The sequence below is a fragment of the Pristis pectinata genome, chromosome 19 (genome assembly GCF_009764475.1).
Source record: "Pristis pectinata isolate sPriPec2 chromosome 19, sPriPec2.1.pri, whole genome shotgun sequence".
In the NCBI taxonomy this organism is placed as follows: domain Eukaryota; kingdom Metazoa; phylum Chordata; class Chondrichthyes; order Rhinopristiformes; family Pristidae; genus Pristis; species Pristis pectinata.
The window spans coordinates 20,971,380-20,991,556 of record NC_067423.1 but is presented as its reverse complement, the minus strand read 5'-3'; the positions used below and the strand labels follow the sequence as shown (position 1 = coordinate 20,991,556).

General features: G+C 37.2%; 1 protein-coding gene across 2 annotated transcripts in view; it reads left to right on the top strand.

The window, feature by feature from the left end:
- The window catches only part of gsap (gamma-secretase activating protein), a 67,471-nt gene that overhangs the window by 30,835 nt on the left and 16,459 nt on the right, over positions 1 to 20,177 (top strand). For both annotated transcript variants that reach the window (XM_052034053.1, XM_052034055.1), the window contains exons 13-25: positions 449 to 526; positions 963 to 1,040; positions 2,625 to 2,717; positions 4,956 to 5,173; positions 6,363 to 6,429; positions 7,333 to 7,415; positions 7,511 to 7,567; positions 8,385 to 8,519; positions 10,052 to 10,107; positions 10,342 to 10,373; positions 10,789 to 10,850; positions 15,969 to 16,064; positions 20,060 to 20,130. In XM_052034053.1, coding sequence (XP_051890013.1) covers positions 449 to 526; positions 963 to 1,040; positions 2,625 to 2,717; positions 4,956 to 5,173; positions 6,363 to 6,429; positions 7,333 to 7,415; positions 7,511 to 7,567; positions 8,385 to 8,519; positions 10,052 to 10,107; positions 10,342 to 10,373; positions 10,789 to 10,850; positions 15,969 to 16,064; positions 20,060 to 20,130 — 1,126 coding nt within the window. The remainder of the gene's footprint in view (positions 1 to 448; positions 527 to 962; positions 1,041 to 2,624; positions 2,718 to 4,955; positions 5,174 to 6,362; positions 6,430 to 7,332; positions 7,416 to 7,510; positions 7,568 to 8,384; positions 8,520 to 10,051; positions 10,108 to 10,341; positions 10,374 to 10,788; positions 10,851 to 15,968; positions 16,065 to 20,059; positions 20,131 to 20,177) is intronic.

Genomic DNA, 20,177 nt, shown 5'->3' with positions numbered 1-20,177 from the left:
AAGTTAGGATTGTTTGTTGTTATGACATCTTCCTGTCTTAAAATGGAAAGAGTCCACTTTGTGACTTGTGACTAAATGTTAGCATTTGTCATTTGCAGTGAAATAAAGATATCCTTTCTAAACAAATCTAAGCAAAGAAATTAAAATTCATCCAGAAATTGCCGGAAGAAATGAGTTTTTAAGAAAGTTGCATCTAGTCCACAGTCAGCAACTATCATGTTTTACACATTCTTTTCAATTCAATGTTACCGGTGCTGGGGGCAGGTCTTGGAATTTTTGCAAATGCCTGGGAATGTTATTTATATTAAAATCCAGCAACTGTGAATGGGGGTGGTTGTAGCTTTTGCTGCGTATGGTGAATTCTCTCCTTTTTATGAATAGTGATTTGTTTTTGTGCAGATCACCATCAAGGACAAAAAGTATACTACTATAATTATTGTTGTTTTAGGTGCCTTGTCTGTGTGCTACAGTCATCCTGTGCAAAATAATCAAGAAGTTATTTATTCAGTGATTCTTCTACATCATGGTAAATCTAGTTTTAAATTATTTCAGCAATTTTAAGGAATTAATAGTCTTCGAGTTTTGATTATGCTTTACCGCTTTTTCTTAATTTTCAGACGGGTGTAAGACTAAATTTGACAGTGCAACTGCTTTCTATTTGCCCCTTAAAAGCAGGACCACTTGTATGTCTTGGTTTAAAATGATATTCCACCTGTAAGACAGGTCTGGAAATCTTAAGACTGTGGGATCAAATCCCAGAATGCTCCAATAATGAGACTTCAGAGAAGTACTGTATTGCTCTTGCTATTGATTGAATGACCTAGTCTTTTCAATATATTTCAGATATAATTTACAAATGCAAATTATTGTTTTAACAATGTAAGCACTAAGTATTGAAATAATCTGAATGGAATTTGAGGTTTGGTCATGCTTTAATTCCTTTTTTGTTTACATTTTTCCAGGTAGAAGGAAAACATTTAGAGTTTCCTTGGAGAAGTCCAATTGTGCCTGTATAAGTGAATTGACCTTTCTGAACATTGGTATGCTGATATTGTATTTCTAAATCAGAAAAATTGCACTAATATATATATTATATATATATATATATATAGAGGCTGAATTTCCTTGCCTTCATCCTCATAGTGTTGGAGCCTAATTGGGCAGGTCCATTCTGCTCACATTTGAACATAAAACTTCTCTCCTCCTCTTGCCACCCGATCTTTTGACAGTTCACCTGTTAAGTCTTGAGAATCCTCATTTAATCCTATTATAGGGAATTTCCTGACTTTTACACTTGCTGTGCACCCAGGGTAAATTAGATCAAGCTGTGGGCAAAATTAGCTGATAGGCTAAATTGAGTTTCTGAATTTGGAGAGTAGGATTAGTTGTCACTGCATTCTCTATGGGCATATCATGTGCCATTATTGTGGAGAAGCATAGAATGGAAGACAAGGGAGTTGGGCAGCCTGGAGTTAAATATAGTTCTGGTTGTATTATATACCAAGAATAATGATTTGTGCAAAGAATTTATTGAGGAGATGTGAATTGTGTACTTCTGCAAAGAGGCAAAAGGGCAGGTCACCCTCTGCATGGAAACCTGTAGGCTAGCTGCTTTAGCTAAGAATGAGTTCACTACCCTTTGCTTGGGCAGCACACTCTCTTTATCAGCCATCATATTAGTCAAATTATAATGTGGGGTTTCTTTAACCAGTTGGCTTATTAACTTTTCTGGGGAATTGGCCAATCCATCGTCTTTGGTATCACTGGAAGGAAGCAGAGACGGTCCCATCAGTTTATGGAGTTTGTGGTTTAACCAGTTGTAATTTACAGTACCCACTCTGGTTCCTATAGAAATCCATACCTTCTAACAGGAAGGGCTTATATTCTCTATATTCTCCCAAAATGTAGCAATATGCAAAGGGTACTTTATGTCAAATCCGAAATAAGTGGAAGCTCTGATATGTTCATGCTTGGAAGTTGGGCTGCCTTGACCTCTTCTTGACTGATCAATAGCTTCCAATTAATAAAGCCTATTCCCAGCACTTGCAGATCATGATTTCACCAAGAATAGCTGAACTACAGCAGCATTACTAAGAATGTGCCCAACAAGATGCTTTGTGAGACACCATAGTGTCTTAAGGAATGGCAGCTATTCTGTATCTTTTCAAAATGCCTTTAAAATTAACCCATGCATTGCTTATTATTTTAATTAATTATCCACATAACTTCTAATGTAGAATACGTGTGCAAATTCCAAAGTGAGACTCTGTCATTAAGGGGTCAAACTCCAAAGGTAGTGTGTACCATTTTGTTAACATTGTAGAAAGTAAAATGATTCCATATGCAATCAATTCTTGGCTGTTTTTCCTGCATTTCATTACAGTTATTCCAAATTTCCAATGACTGGATAAATTGATATTTCTGTCCATCACAATCATCATAAATATGCTTGCTTTTAATTTGTTTGTTTTGGGAAGCTGTGTTTGATCTAGCTACCCCGTTGTCTTGACAAACCTTGCCAATTTTAAGTGGAATACACTGTAATTTAGGTATTAAAAACTGAAGTACTTGTTCAAAATTGAAATAACCATACAAAATTACTGTAATGTAATTCTTCTTTTCAGGTTATTATGTAGCTGTTTATGTGCCTGGATATTTTTTACATCTCATTAACGTACAACACCCTAATCTGGCTTGCCATAATCTGTTTTTGTCAGGTAAGACTATTTTTTAAAACTGAAGTATGTTTCATTAACAGTTTTTGAAGTTTATAAAGAATCACACCCAGTCTCACATTTAAGTAGTTAGCCACCCTTTCAGCTTAGTTTACTGAGTTAATGGGAATGAGAGGTTAAAAAGTAACACACTATACTCCATTTTATTAGCTCAGGGTAGTGTGGAATGATAAGATATCTTTATTAGTCACATGTACATTGAAACACACAGTGAAATGCATCTTTTGCGTAGAGTGTTCTGGCAGCAGCCCGCAAGTGTCGCCACGCTTCCAGAGCCAACATAGCATGCCCACAGCTTCCTAACCTAATGTCTTTGGAATGTGGGAGGAAACCGAGCACCCGGAGGAAACCCACGCAGACACGAGGAGAATGTACAAACTCCTTACAGACAGTGGTCGGAATTGAACCCGGGTCGCTGGTGCTGTAACAGCGTTACGCTAACCGCTACACTACCATGTCGTCACCTTGAGTTCCTTCTGCAGATCTTTAAGATGATTAATGAGTTAGCTGTTTTGATGTGTATCTGGAGAGTTGTGAAGGTGTGTGGTGAAATCTGGGGCTGGCTGGGAGGTATGATGGGAATGTGGGGAGAATAGGTTAAGAGGATAGTTAGTGGGGAAATGGAATTGCTCTGTGACCAAGCATAGACTTGACAGGAAATGGCTTGTTTTTATGTTGTAAGGAAAGATGGAATCCGGGAGTGAAGTCTCTTAGCTGATGGTATAGTTTTGGTGACGAGGGAGAGCAGCAAACAACTTGAAATAGCTGGGGACCATTGTAACACCTGGATTGCTGAGGGCAGTTCAGCACAGACAGCAGTTATATGTGTCTTTTATTTGCATGATTGTGCCATGTCATAAACTCTAGTTAAATTGTAATCTTAGTGAATTTTTTTTTTAACATTAATCACTTTGAGTGTCCCAGCAACGTGGGTATTTACCACCCTCAGAACATTTAAAAAAAAATCCTTTTTGAGATTGCTGAGGAAATAAAGTGAACCTTTGTGTTATTTGTTAATGGGATGTGGACATGGATGACATTTGTTGTCCATTCCTGATTGCCCTCTAAACTGTGGCTTGCTAGGCCATTTCAGAAAGGAGTTGCATAAGTACTAGACCAGTTAGGAACAGCAGGCTTCCTTTCATGGAACAATAGGCTACCTGGTATTATAATGACAGTTTATGGTCACCATAAAACCATGTCACTTGATTTTTATTAAGGCTTCATTTAGTTAATTGAATTGAAATTCCCCTGCTGCCATGGGGATTCAAGGTTGTATATCCTAATCTATAGTCTAACCCTTTTATTAGTAATCTAGTAAATTAACCACTATGCTATCAATATCAAATTTGACTTCATTACAGCCTTGGTTCAAATATGGATAAAAGATCTGAATTCCAGATGTGAGGCAAGTGTCATATTTTTCTTGGTGAGTGCAGCTCCATCTGCATTTGGGGAAACTTGATATGGGATGGGTCAAAACATCCACTTAATTGTCATCCCATTAACCTCCTTAAGCACTCAAGCTATACTCCACCACTAGGGCTATAGTTGCTTCACGTTCCATCTACAATATGCACAGCAGTTGCTTGTCAAGGCCACTTCTTCTTCACCCTCCAATCCTCCATCTGCAAGTTTCCCTCCGAGCTGCACATCATCTTGATTATGCCATTTATTGTTAATCCACAGCCAAGTCTAAATCCTGGAACTCCCAACCTAACAACAGAGTTGGAATACCTAAATTAGAGGGACTGCAGTGATACTTGAAGGCACCACACCACAATCTTTTCAGAGGCAATTGGGAGTGGTTAATAAATGCTGTCCCTACAAGTGATGCTTATATCCTGTAAGTCTCGTAAAAGTGAAAATATTTGATTCTGTATATAATTTAAAGCTACAGTAGATATGAAGAATAGAGAGGAAATTGTCCTGAAAAATAGATGGGCCTTTCTGGAACAAAATTAGGAAGCATCCTAACCATACAAAAGATAGTAGAGATCTGGACTACTTGCCAGAAAGTACATTTGTGCTGGGTTAATAGGAATTTTCAAGTCTGAGCGTTATCAAAGAATCTGGAGCATATGTAGGAAAACTGAGTTCCACTGTGATCTAATTGAATAGCAGAGGGGACTTAAGCACTGTTCAAGCCTACTCCTGATATTTTAATCATAAATGACTATGATTTTAGTAACCCAGCATAATAAGCAATGTATTTTTTAGGGGAGGATGCCAAAGTGAAACCCTGGAATCACCAACGGTATATGTTATCATTGTCTGACTCGCTGCTGGATTGTCATTTGGGGAAAATCTATAAAGCTGAGCTCAACCCAGTGTTATTGATGATGTTCATGCGAAGCAGCAAACTGGGTTGTCATCAACTTGCTGTGATGCATTGCGCTGTCTTGTATCTCCAGAATAATTCAGAAGTCGAATCACAGGTACTAGACTAAAATTGACATCATCCAATATAAATGCCTTATGGCTAAATTGTACAACTTTAAAGAATGTGCAAGAAAAGAGACACAAGAGTGTTTGCATAAATTGCTGAACTTAGTAGGACTCACTAACACAGCATTTAGCATAAATAAATTTAACCCCTGACTTTCTGACAGGATGCTATTAGCAATTAGAAACCTTGTTCTGGTTGAAAGCTGTCTGTAATCAAGTAAACAAGATATGCCATTTTTTTCAGAGCAGTTGGATTTTAAATCATGCTGGAGGCAAATATTGGGTATTAAACAATTGTTGAATTAATTGTAAAAATTGCTGCTTACTTGTAAAAACAGCCTTCCTTGCATCTTCAAAGACTTTACACAGGACTGATTTTAAAGAGTCTGCAGTGTGAAACTGGTGTTATGGTGATGTACAGTGCCCTTTTATAACACAATTAAAATGTAAGAAAAGAATCCTAAACTATAGAGTAATAAGTTCAGGAAGTTATGTTAATATTATATGAAGCATGAGTTTTGGTCCAGCTGGAGAGGTGTGTGAAATTTGGGGTGGCTCATTTTAGGAAGGCTTTGCATGCTTAGAAAACGTAGAGATGTTTACTAAAATGGATCCAGGGATGAGGCATTGGAGATGTGGCTAGATCACTGATGCTTAGAGCAAGATCACCTCAGAGGACTTTGATAGAGATGCTTAAGATCTTGAGTGTGGATAGGATTGGGTAGAGAGAAACTGGTTCCAGTGGCTGAAGGGTTAGTAACCAGATTTAAGGTGATTTGCATTGCTCTAATTTGGAATAGATTTTCATTAACTTTGCTGCAGGTAAGTGCATAATTTAGAAGACGACGCAGACTTGGGTAAATGAAATTTTAACAAGAAACCATTCAAAGCAGGACAGAAAACCCCCTAAGAAGGATTAATGGATTGTGAATAAAAGTAATTTGAAGGTGATGAAATTTTTGGAGAAGTATTTTAGAAACATTAATCGCATAGAGAACAAAGAAATGAAGGTTGATCACTTTCAATTCCATTCAATATTTTAGATGCAAGAATTGCCAAGGAAGATCAGCTGGTTTATGCAAATACTTTAATATAAAAATCAATTGTGGATTTGAACATTTGGGAAATCTTGGGAAATTTTATCTTGTTTATAACTTCTGAAATTTTTGTGTTGATTAGATTATTCACTGGTTGTGTGGTTTGTCTGCCTCTGCCTGTTCTGATCTCATTCAGGAATTCATCCTTGGTAAGCAGGTCCATCAAACAATGTATTCTAAGAATATTTTTCTTTAGGATTTAGCACCAAATACCAATCAATCTTAGTGATTTTAATGAGATTCTAGATTGAAATCTGTCGTTTCTCTTTAAAGAAATAATGTAATGGATGTTGGATGAAATACAAAGACAATATCAAAAAATAAAGTTGATAGTTCTATGCTGGGTGACTTCCAAAATGTTCTTTTTCAAATTATTGTTTGTTTAGTACTTGATTCGGAACATAATTCCAAATGCTCTACATGACTAGGGCATATTTCCTCATTTTTCTTGAGTGCAAAACAAAAAGCCAAGTAATTAAAAACAGGACACATCATTTGAGAGTTCTCCAGGTGCATGCATATATAACAATTAAACGCATGTATGTAGTTGACGAAAGCTTTTTGCCATAATACATAGCTTAGAAAAACCTTATTTTCCACAATCACCTAGCCCAATGGCAGAACAAAGATTTAAAGACTCCAATGTACTCTCATTGAAATACATATAGACCATATTGATATCCTTAATTTACAATCAGTTCAACATAAAATTTGAGTGTATTATGTTATTTAATTTGTAAGTCACTGCACCTAGCAAATATTCCTTATTCACGTTTTCCATTATAACTTGTGAAACCAGCAAATGAGCAGCTTTCAATTGTTCTGGAGCAATCATTTCATTCAAATACATGTAGATAATACTGGAATAGACCTCATGTAATCAATGAATAGCTTTTCAATGTTAGTTAAGTTTGTATCATATTTATATTCTGGAACTAATTCTGCAGATCAGATAAATGCCTGCTTTTATATTTCACCATGTTGATTTTTTTTCTCTAAAATTCTGTAGTCTAGTATAACTTATATCTACATTCCAAATGAATTTGTTTTAGGTACTTTATACAGGAAAGCAATCTCAGAAACAAATGCCATTGCAAAACTGCTGCCTTACTCATCTTTATTAAACTGGAAGGGGGTATGGCTAATCTTAAATACATAATTAAAACTGCTTTTTGTAAATTTTCATGTACCATTTTCTTCTGTTTAATCAATCTTTCCAATTAACTATAGGAAATACCTGGAATAACATGCACGACAGAAAATATTTTGCAATCTGTTGGAAAAAAGGTGAGACTATTGGACAATATAGTTCTGTTTTTAAACAATCAATGACTATACATGAAATTTTGTTTTCACGATTTAATGCCTTTGTTTAAATATTGTATCCCTTTGGAAACCAATGAATTCTTCCATGAGCCATCGTAAATACTCAAGTGCTTCTGAAAGAATTTGTCTTAACTCTTAGTTCAATAAATTACATTATTGGAGAAAATGTTTTCATAGAATAAACTGGAAATAATAGCTTGGATATCAATAAATTCAGTAAAAGACCAAATGCTTCAGACAGCACCTGTGGTGTGCAGTCTGCTCGGCACAGATAAACTTGATATGTCATGTATGAGATTCCAGGGGTTTGTGGACAGTTTGAAAACCATGTAGTTAATGAAGGAGATGCTTTGTGACTTAGAGTTTACAGTACTGAATTGATTCATTTTTATGTATTGTCTGTTAGACTGATTATTCTCCCCTGTTTCCTTTCTTCCATCACATCAAAAGGCATATCTGCTTTTATTGAGAATACTGGGTAAGACTGTAGGTTAGCATGACTGCAGTGAAGATATTGGTTTGACTGTCATCCTAGATTTAAATGATGTGATATGTATCTCCTTTTCTAAGATGCTCTTTGATTAGGCTTTTGGTCATCTGCCCTAATAACTCCTATGTGACTTTGCATCATATTTTATCTGATAGTTCTTTTGTGAATTCCCTTGGCATCTTTTACTGCATTGAAGGCTCTATATAATTGCAAGTACTTGTTATTGCCATTCTGAAGTTATGCAATGTATTTGATAGTTTAATTCTTCTAGTTTGTTTCCCTTTCAAGGTTCGTCATTGTAAAAGTTTCTGGGAAGAGGTGAATAGGAATGTGGAATCTCTGAAGAATTTAGAAAGTTTGCACAAGGCACTGTACACTAATAGTTCTTTGAGGAGAATGCAATCAAAACTATTTTCGGAAATGGTAAGAGAATTTTGGTGAGTTTTCATAGTCTTTAATGTAACCAGGAGTGAACTTGAACTGTGGAAATGTTTGGATGTTGTTTGTAGATGACACTCAGCTTTAATAAAATTTTTAAGAAGTATTATGTTCACATTAGGAGCATATATTGATCTTGGATTGTTTTATTTAAGAACTAGTAAAGTGAGGTTAATGGCTTGAGGAAAGAAAAATATTGGCCTCTAATAATGCCACATTTTTGCATATGGCAGTGATTGTTGGAACCACCATTCCACCCAACTTCATAAGAAATATACTGGAAAAACTGAGTTCTACATCCTTCCCCCTTCCAACGCAAGCCCTGTTCCATCCCATCAATCATGGTCAAAAACTAGTTCTAAGCAATAATAATGACCGTGAGTTACATCACTCTCTACATTTCATGTGCTCTGATACCAATTTTCTCCAGAATTTGAATCAGCGTTTTGAATACTGGCAATAAATCTGTACATGCTGCTTGAGCTGGCTTAAAGTTAACGATCCTCTGGAAAAGGAGAGCCCTCTGGTATCTAATCTAGTTCTGTGGGTATGTTTGAATGCTCCCATTTTTTAAAAGGCACATAATAAATTTTGCTATTTCTTAGTTGAAGATACATTTTCTGAAGTTATGGCAATGTCATCATTGAGCTGACATTCTATAGCTAATGACTTTTTATTGAGGCACAACTTCCTTCACTCGGTCTATTTTACAAGTGAATTTTTGATTTGTACCGGTCCTGTTATAGATGTTTTTGCTGAAAATTTAACTTAACCCAGTGCAATTGTTCTGTGTGATACCTGCACTTCTGCCCACATGGAATAATAGAAAAGTAAAAGTATTTTCTGCAAATGGAAATTAATGCTAGGTTGATCAATTTAAATCTGAGACTGAGATTTTTTAAAATGATGGTAATAAAGGTTATGGGGTAGGGCATGGGGCAGGTGGATAAATGGAATTGTGTTGCAAAACAAGCTTGAGGGCCTTGATCAAATCGCCTAGACTTAAGACTTCTATATAGCTGTTTGCTTGGGCAGTGTGGAAGGGATGGGCAAGGGTTAATTGGGAACACTTAATGATAAGATATTAACTTTTATTGTATATAGTGTGTGTGTGTATGTATGTGTGTGTGTGTGTGTGTGTGTGTGTGTATATGTGTATATATATATATATATATATATATATATATATATATATATATAAGATATAGATATAAACCTGATTTTATTTGACATGGCATCCCATGACCCTTACAGGAGTAAGGAAATCTTAATCAGGTTGCTATTTTTGTGAAAATATAGGCCCATTTATTTAAGCCCATCCTAGTAAATAAGGAGACACAAGTTGGATATTATTCATACTGGTGTCTACTGCACTGCATGTAAGTCTTCACTATTTATATCCAGTACTTTATATATGGATCTCTGAAGACTTATAACTCAAGTTTATAGTGCTACTAATTTATTATAAAAGTATTGTTGTAATTTGCCTTCTGAAAGGCCTTTTCGAATTATTTTAGAAAATGGATCCAAGGGCAATCAGACACTTCAGAAGTGTACTGGAAAATGCCAAAACGTAAGTGAATTTTTAACTTTTTAGCAATATTCTTGGGGAATTGATTTCCATGGGGTTTTCCTGATCATTTGTTAATTTGATAGAAGGCCTGCAGAAATGCTAGAAAAATGCCATTGATAATGCAACAAGTGAATGAGAGAATTTCCATGGCAATTTATTCATCAAATTATTTTATCTTACTGACCAAACTATTAGTTATTTAAGGATGCATGAGTTCTTGTTTATTTTGTGCAGGATTCTTTCAAAAGTGGATACATGGTCCCCAGGTAAGACAAGATGGAGACATTTAACTTGTATAGAGATGATGTACTAATGATGGACTTGCAGTGTCATATTTCTAGTGTAACTAAAGTAAGCAGCAATTGTCTTTATAGAATAAGAAAATGTGCAACTTTCAATCACCAGTGAGGTTTCAATTTTATACCTGGATATAAAATCCTAGTTTTTCTTGATCAGGTTTTGCAATAGTTTTAGTGATGTTTCAAAGGGAATTTTCCTTTTGAATTTTCATGTGAAGTATTTGTTCCTGGGACCACAGTGAGCCTATCATAAAACAGGCAGGTGTTTTGACTTGATAAAAATTAACTTAGCAAGAAAAAAACATGTTTCAGTTTTTCCTAGTGTGTATGTAACTGAATAAAACCTAATAAATGCTTGCTTCAACTCTTTATTTAATAACAGGACAGCAAGTGGTTCCTTTCTTTCAGGAAGAAGACTGCCAGCAGATGGTGCTAATAGGACTGGTAAGGAATCCAGGTGGTGACATATCCTGTATTGTACAGTGGAATACAAAAGAAAGTAATAAAAATGAATCATGCTTCTTAGTTTATTAATTTTTCAGTTCGGTTTTATTAAGAGACCAAAATCAGCCATCATTCTACAGAATATACTGATTTCTATGTATCTATCTACAACATCTAATTCAACATAAGTAACTTCAGAAGTGGAAAGTGCCATGAATATTGATTGAACAGACTTTCAAAAAGATTGAAGCACATGTGATCAAGAACTTACACTAACTGAGGTCATTGTAAATTGTTTCCAAAGAAATGGGTTGAGAATGGGATAGATTGAATGAGCTAGGGCTTTTCTCTTTGGAGAGAAGGAGGATGAGAGGTGACTTGATAGAGGTGTACAAGATGATAAGAGGCATAGATCGAATGGACAGTCAGAGACTTTTTCCCGGGCGATAATGGCTAACACAAGGGGGCATAATTTTAAGGTGATTGGAGGAAGGTATAAGGGGGGGATGTCAGGGGTAAGTTCTTTTACACAGAGAGTGGTGGGTGCATGGAATGCATTGCCAGCAGAGGTTGTGGAGGCAGATACATTAGGGACATTTAAGAGACTTTTAGATAGTCCCTCATTTCTCTATCATTTATGTGTCTATGTGGGAGGGAAGGGTTAGATAGATCTTAGAGCAGGATAAAATGTCGGCACAACATTGTGGGCCGAAGGGCCTGTACTGTGCTGTAATGTTCTATGTTATGCTATTTCCTTGTTCCTGATGCAGCATGTGATACTATATGACATATGGGCCTCCTTGTTGAGATAGAGGTCCTCTCTCCATGGGTTACTGATGTTATTGAGTTATTATTCCATGACAGATGCTTCACAGTACATGAAAGCAAGAGCACAAATGCTTGAAGAAATCAAAAGAATTGGATTATGTCAAGGATCTCATCCAACTTTAAATTTGTTCAACCTATAAAGTAACAATTTGGCACCAATTCAGTCACAAAAATTCAACTGCTACTATTTCCTCCAAACTAGAAAGACCCTAATTGATGAGTATTTCACAATGTGATGCTTCCAACCCATCATTAACAAGACATTCCACCTCCACCATACCACTGCTAGCAATGAACTAGAAGTCATAATGAATAGATAGTGACGGATGGATAACGCACACACTTCCTTTAGTATTACCTTTGACTAAGTACTAACTGAGCAAGATAGCAGCAAAGTTCAAGTCACACAGTAAGTTTCTTATTGATCCGGCAGGGGGAGTGACTGCTGCAACTAATTGGACTTCAGCCCTTGCCGTCTTGTACACAATAATAGAGTGCATTTGGTACACACAACTCGGATGCCCAGCTTAATTCAACAATGTTCTTCTTCACATGAACACTAGCCATTTTCATCTTCCACAGCTTCCACTTCTGAATCATAATGCTCTCCCTCATATCAATAGGGGGATTTTAACAAACAAACTGCCATCCCAAGCCTACCTGTTTTTAATGACTCTTTTCAGTCCACCAGTTCCTTGCATCACAACCCCCAATGTGGTTGGTGTTGTCGTGCCAAAACTTTAACAAAGGAAACCCTGTACCAAGAGACTGACATCAGATATCAGCTACCATATAGTTCCTTGTCATAGAAACACATGCTTGCCTGCTTGGATTCAATATGCCGCGTTTTCTGTGAGCTGCTTGAATCATTTACAAACTGGGCAAGGCAACTGTCATTGTTGAGGAGTCTCTGAAATAATCCAGACTAAACTGTGGTACATGTTAGGAATAAACAGCAGCTGACCAAATTGAATGGCAGGCTTTGTGAACTACACCTAATCATCATGAATGCAATTACTTAGAATATATATCAATGACAAAGATAATTTATGTATTGTGAGCATAACTTCCAATACATTACAGCTTGGTTGACCTTCCCTTCACTATCGCCTTCTAAGTTTGTGGCTTTAAGGTAATAAAATTCAAAAATTATTATAGTTATAACTAAAACACATCAATTTTTTCTGTCTTTGATCATTAGATTAATTTTTAATCCCCTGCTCCAGTGTAGATGGTCATGCACTTTTAGCAGAATAACATGTGTATCAAAGAGTTTCACTGATATGGTATCTTTTGATTTCTTGCAAGATTACAGAAGTTGTGAGTTTTCTTGTTATACTAGTCTTTTGATAATTCACTGAAATATTATTGCATGCATCACCAAGTACAATACTAATATGTAAAATGCTTGATGGTCAACTGTCCATTTAAAACCAGCAATAACAATTACCATTATGCATCAACATAAGTGTTTCCAAATGCATTTATTTTGCATAGAAAATGCTGTACTTATTCACTCAATCACTCTTCATTTGTTAGGTGGAAGAATATGTTATTTTTCATAGCAAATAGGTAAATAACATTCGTATTGGATTGTTGGGTTTAAATTGTTGATCAGTGATGGAGAATTCTGAATTAAGAATTCTGCTCCCTTTTAGTTTCCAAATGATCACATCTTGGATGAGTTGATGCCAAGGAGCTTTGGCTTTTGTCAAATATGTATGCTTGCTTAACACTTAGAATCAGAGAAATCTTGTGACTTGGGAGGAGGCTATTTGGCCTGTGATGTCTGCATCTGCGAACACTAGGTCCAGGGCCAAGCAGATCAGAGGTCTTCAATTATATATCTATCTACTTTTAAAATGTGATGAGGATTTCTGCATCTATCTTCACCACCCCTTAAGGGAGTTAATTCCAGAACCCTACATTTCTGGATGAAAAATAATTTTCTCATTTTCCCTTCTACCAATTAATTTAAATGTATGCTCCTGGTTTTTGACCATTTTTGGTCCCCTCATAATTGTATTAGCCTGAATTAAGTCTCCCTTTGGCTTTTCTTTTCGAATGAAAATGACCCAAGTTTTTTCTATCATTTCCTCACAGTAGAATTTTCCAGTTTGCATGACATCTTTGTAAATAACTGTGACCAGCTAGTGTAATCACATTTTTCCTCAAATGCAGTGACCAAATGTGTCTGCAATACTCAAGATGAGGCATAACTTGTGTTGTACACGGTTCCAGCATAACCTGCCTGCTCTTATTCTTTGCTTAATAAAGGAAGGCATCCACTGTCTTTTTCATCACTTTATTGATGTCTGCTACCTTTACGGATTTACAGATTTAAACTCCAAGGTCCCTTTGCTGCTTCACGCTACTCAATATCCATGTAATTATTACGACCTGCTGCCTTGTTTATTTATTTCCTTGTACCTCCCAAAATGCATTGTTTCACACATTTCTGGAATAAATTCCCCTTATCTGTCTTCTGCCCAACTGACCAGGCGTTCTATATCTTCTGCTCTAAAGCTTTCCTTCTCACTGTCAACCACGCAGCTATTTTTTTAAATATCTGCAGACTTTTTATTATGCCCCTCTGTTTCAGGTCTTGGTCATTAATGTGTATTTCCAAATATTCAGGGGACTAAGTAAGCCCTATGGAACCCCAGTGCCAACAGTCTTCCAGTCCCCAAAACACCCATAACCAATTTTGGGTTCAATGTACTACTGTCTCTTGGATCCTATGGCCTTTTTACATTTTTGACCAGCCTGCCATGTGGGATCTTTTCAAAGGCTGATCATCAACCACCCATTTACAGTAATCCCATTTTCCCTACATTCTATCAACTATCAGCATCTGAAGTCAGGATTGAACACAAATCTCTGATTCTGAAGCGGTTGCTTTACTAGCTGCATCATTGTGCCACTTCATATCTCCTGTCAGCTAGTTTAAACCCTGCATGTGATAACAGCAAACCTGCCTGAGAGGATTTAGTCACAGCCCTATTGAGATGCAGTTACTCTAACAAAGGTCCTGCCTTCCCCAGAAATGGTCCAGTCCCCCAAGAATCTTAAGCCCTCCCTCCTGCCTATTCTCTCCAGCCACACATTCAACTGTAATATGCTCCTTTTTTTTGTACTTGTGCATGGCACCAAGAGTAAACTGAAAATTGCTATCTTTGAGGTCCTGCTTGATCTGTCCTAACTCCTTAATACCTGCTTGCAAGACCTTGTCTTCTTTTCCCCAACACCTTTTCCCAGGTTGCAGGCTTTTATCAATATAAGCTAGAGGGCACCATTCTAAAAAGAATACAATTAGAGGGATCCAGAGCACATTCGTGCATGGCATGTTGAGAAAAAGCATTTTTTAAAATAAATGTATAGAATCCTGTGCTTTATAAGTAGAGACATACGATGCAATAGCAAAGATGTTATAATAAGCCTTTATTAAAAAAATTATTTATCTGTAAGTGTTTAGTTCTGGATGCTTTGCTTCAGGAAAGAAGTGATAAAGTTAGGGTGTAGACGAGATTTCTAAAATTATTTGATTTTAAATAATTAAAGTTATCTTCAGTAATATGGGAATACACTGGAGAATTTGGGATGGTCCTCCCTGAAGCAGTTCCAAGGGGATCTGAGAGAGGTGTATAAAATCATGAAGGTTTATAAAGAGATTGCATACAGAGAAACCGTTTCCATTGGTAAAATGGTCAAGAACCAGGGGATTATAGAATGAAGGTGATTGGCAAAAGAACCAAAAGTGACATGACAAAAATGTGTAGAATGTAGAATGCACTGCCAGTAATGTAGATAGATTCAATTTTAGCAGTCAAAATGAAATTGGTTAAGTATCTAAAAGGAATAAGTTTGCTTGGTTAAGGATGCGAGGCTGGGATCACAGAAATGGCTAGATTGCTATAATAGAGCCAGTTTGGATTTGATTGGTTAAGTGGCATCCTTCCAAGCTGTAACCACGCTATGATTCTTTAATCATAGATCTAGTTAAATAACGTTTGGTGATTCTCATCATTATGTTGCAATAGTAAATAGTTCTCGAGATTCTACAATATATATTGTAATATATTATTTTAGCTATCCCAAATGAGCAAATTAAGATCATATGAATATACCTGGTATAACCTATATGAACTGTACTATTGTTAAAGACTAGTATTGAACTGTTCACTGTTTTGATTGTAAAATAACAAAATATTTAATTGCAGTTTTCAAGTGTTGGGTGAATATTGAAAAGGTAATGCAAAATAATTGTGATAATTTTTTTTATTCCTATAGATGGGTGAAAAGCTGAAAGAACATCTACTGAAATATGTTCATTCCCTTGGAAAGAAAAAGATTGATGTGATAGTTAACAACTACGTTGTGAATTTGGTTTGTGATGTTTTCTTATCTTTAATTCTAATTAGACAGTAATCTAAAGACAAAACCTGGGGGGGGGGGGGGGGGAAAGTAGAGGTACTCAGCAGAGCGGGTAGTATTTGCAGAGAGAGAACCTGTTTAATTAGAAAGTTTCCATTATGATTCACTTATTATGTCACTGTTAAGTATATTAGCACAGTTAAACTGGAAGCTGGAATGACAAAACAGTGTCAAGATTATTTGTGGGGTAAATTCTTTGATCCATGTCATTGCTTGCCCTGGAGTGAAATGGTCTTATAAGGACCAGCAGTTGAACTGAACTAAAATGGTGTTGGAACAACTAAACTTGCATAATTTCCTAGCTGGTTAATGTTAGATTTAACTGAAAACCATGCTGCTTTTTGAAATGAAAGGGAAAAGACTTTTTTTGCCTAGAAAATTGGCCCTAGTTGTCAGTGTTAAGTACAACATATAATAGCCACTTAACATTGTACTGTTCATTCAAAATGTAGTTTTGTTGACTTCACTGGAGCAGAATTTCTGAATTAAAGCAGAATGGAGCAAAAGCACATTTAGTCTGGAAAGGCTCGAAATCCATAGATAATAGAACAAGAAAGAAGTAAAAGGTGTATGTGTGTATATATAAAACATGTATGTATAAAATATATATCTACAAGCGATGAAGAGACCTGGAGTGACCTGGAAAATCCTAAGAGATTCTGGAAATATATTCAGAACAAAAGGGAGAGAATAGGCCCCCTTAAGGATCAATGTGGTTGCCTAGGTGTGAAACCACAGGAGATGGGCAAGGTGTTAAGTGAATATTTCTTGTCCATTATGTACCGTGGAGAGAGTCGTGGAAGCTAGGGAATTCAGGAAAGGGAATAGTCATGCCTTGGAACATATCCACATTACAAAAGAGGAGGTGCTAGCAGTCTTAAAGCGCATTAAGGTGGCTAAATCCCTGTGGCCTGACCAAGTGTATCTTAGGACATTGTGAGAAAGTACGGAAGAAATTGTTGGGCCCTGACAGAGATCCTCACAGGTGAGGTACTGGAAGACTGGTGGGTGGCTAATGAGGTGCCTTTATTAAAGAAGGGCTGCAAGGACAAGCCAGGGAACTACAGGCTGGTGAGTCTAATATCAGTGGTGGGAAAGTTACCTGAGAGGATTCTGAGACATAGGATCTACCTGCATTTGGAAAGGCAAGGACTGATTAGGGATATTCAGCATGCTTTGCGGGAAATTGTGTCTCACAAATTTGATTGAGTTTTTTGAAGAGGTAACCAAGAGAATTGACACATGCAGGGCAGTAGATATTGTCTACATGGACTTCAGCAAGACCTTTGACAAGGTCCCACATTGTATGCTGGTCCAGAAGGTTAGATCAATGTGATCCAGGGTGTGCTAGACAATTGGATACAAAATTGGCTTGGTAGAAGGAGTTGAGGTGGTAGTAGAAGGTTATTTTATAGATGGGAGGCCTGTGACCACTGTGTGCCAGTGGTATTGGTGCTGGGTCCACTGTTGTTCATCATGTATATTAATGATTTGGATGAGAATGTAGTTGGCATGGTTAGTAAGTTTGTAGATGACACCAAAATTGCTGCTATTAGTGGACAGTGAAGTGTAGGAGGCTGAGGGGTGACCTTATAGAGGTGTACAAAATCAGGAGGGACATTGATAAGGTGAATGGTCACAGTCTTTTTCCCAGCGTAGGGGAATCTAAAGTTAGGGGGCATAGATTTAAGTTGAGGGTAGAAAGGTTTAAAGGGGACCTGAGGGGTAACTTCACACAGAGGGTGGTGGGTATGTGGAATGAGCTGCCAGAGAAAGTGGTAGTAGCAGGTACAATTACAATGTTTAAAAGACAGGTACATGGATAGGAAAGGTTTAGAGGGATGTGAGCCAAACACAGGCAAATGGGACTAGCTCAGGTAGGCAACTTGGTCAGCGTGGATGAGTTGGGCCAAAGGCCTGTTTCCTTGCTGTTTAACTCTGTGACTCTTTGGGGAGGAAAATAACAAAGCCAGAAAGGTCAATTAAATTTGCTGGGTGTTGCTTAAGGTGCCCTTAACAGTAAGTATTTGTGTAGTCTCTTTAATGTAGTCCCAAGGCAGGTCACAGGAACTTTCCTTGTTAAACCAAATTTGACATTGAGCCACATGAAAGATATTAGGACAGAGAACCAAAAGCTGAGTCAAAGAATTAAATTTTAAGGAACATTCTAAAAGATATGTGATGAGGTTCAGTGTAGGAGCTTGGGGCCTTCAAAAGTGGCTAAGTTTAAAATTAGGGGTAATAAAGTGGCCAGGACTGGAGGAGTGGAGTTGTCACACAACATTGTAGGACTGGAGGAAATTAAGAAGATAGTGAGGGGTGAATCTGAAGTGGAGCTGGAAAAAAAGCATTCCAGGGAGTCCACTGAGACCAGAACTGGACCGGCTGTAGCTGTTATACCACTGAAAATATCTGCAAGTCCTGATTCGCTTGTTTTGCATGATCAAGGACAACTGTCTCCATGTGCTTCAGGTGAGCAGGCTGACAGCCACAGGCTTATGTGATTTGCACGAACGACCTGTTAGGTGCTGTTTGCAGTCTTGTATTTCTGGCTGTTCCTCTCCTTCAACATTTCTTCCTGTGGTGCTTTCTGGACTAACATACCTCACTTGCAATGTGAATGACAGCAGCAACTTCCATTAAAGCAGTAGCAGTTTATTTGTATCATAACTCCATCTACCTGTTTTGCTTTTATAATCTTTATACCTTTGGCTAACAAGGATCAATGAATTGTAGTTCTGACATTTTCAAAGATCATGCTCACCCACTCTGCAATTTCCCACCAGAGAAAATAGTTCTTTTGTCTATCCAACTGACTCGGTTAAATATCAGAAACACCTCAATTAAATTACCCCTTGGTCTTTTTCTGTCCTCATAATTTATGCCTTTTTTTACGTGGGATTTGGATGCATTTCTTATCCACGGATTTAGTTTCTTGATTCCAGTCTTCTATGATCCACTTGATTTTTCACATGCTTCCCAGTCAGTCAGAAATTATTGGTCCCACATTACCTTTAACTGCCAGCTGCAATCCATGCAGATTTCAATTATTACAGAAATTCCTTCTCTTCCATTTGTTGAGCTTGGTGATTAGACCAGGCCAGGATCTTGCTAAACATAAGCTATAAGAGCTGGCTCTGGTTGTTGTGATTTGGTCTTTGCGCTTTTGTGTGATTGCAAAACCAGTGGAAACAGAGTGAGAGAGGAATTCACTGAACTCCTGTCGAAGAGAGGAGGAGAACTTATTCAGGGTGGGCATGCCTTGAAGGGAATTTGCAGTGGAGTAGGAGCGTGGAGACATGACACTGCTGTTACTGGAACCTGGGGCAGTACTGATGCAGAGTCTCGACCTGAAACATCAACCATCCCTTTGCTTCCACAGATGCTGCTTTGTCCATTGAATTCTTCCAGCAGTTTATTTTTGGATTTCAGCATCAGCAGTCTCTTACTACTACTCCACTGCAAATTCTCTTCAAGGTATGCTCTCTTTAAAGAAGTTCTCCTCGTATCTTTGGCTGCTCTTCAACAGCTTTTCAGTCCTGATGCAGGGTCTCAACCCCAAACGACAATTATTCTTTGTCTCCACAGATGCTGAGTTCTTCCAGCGTACATTTTTTGCTCCAGATTCTAGCCTGAGCAATCTCTTGTGGGAAACAAAGGTTATCCATAGCATATTGGAAGGTTAGCAAAACTGAAGGATTATCTAATTTTGATAATTTTCCAATATCTCAAAGGGGTTTAGCTAATCAGTAAAATATTAGGACAGTTTGTTAATAGTTGCATTGTCCACAAGCTTTGGCTAAATAATTTTTATTTTGAGGGTGAGAGAGAAAAGTGTTAGTAATTTGTAACAAGTACATGGTATTGGTGAAACCAAGAGAGTGCTGTGTACAGTCTTGTCGAAAAAAATCACAGGAATCTAAAAATTGTTTGTTGCTTTCTTTTAGCTTGAATGCATACAGACAATTGTGAACACAATATGGAAGCACTGTGGCCTCAATGCCCACATCCTGTGCTTGTAAGTGATGATTATGTTAAAGTAAAATAATTCGCAGCACTGTATGC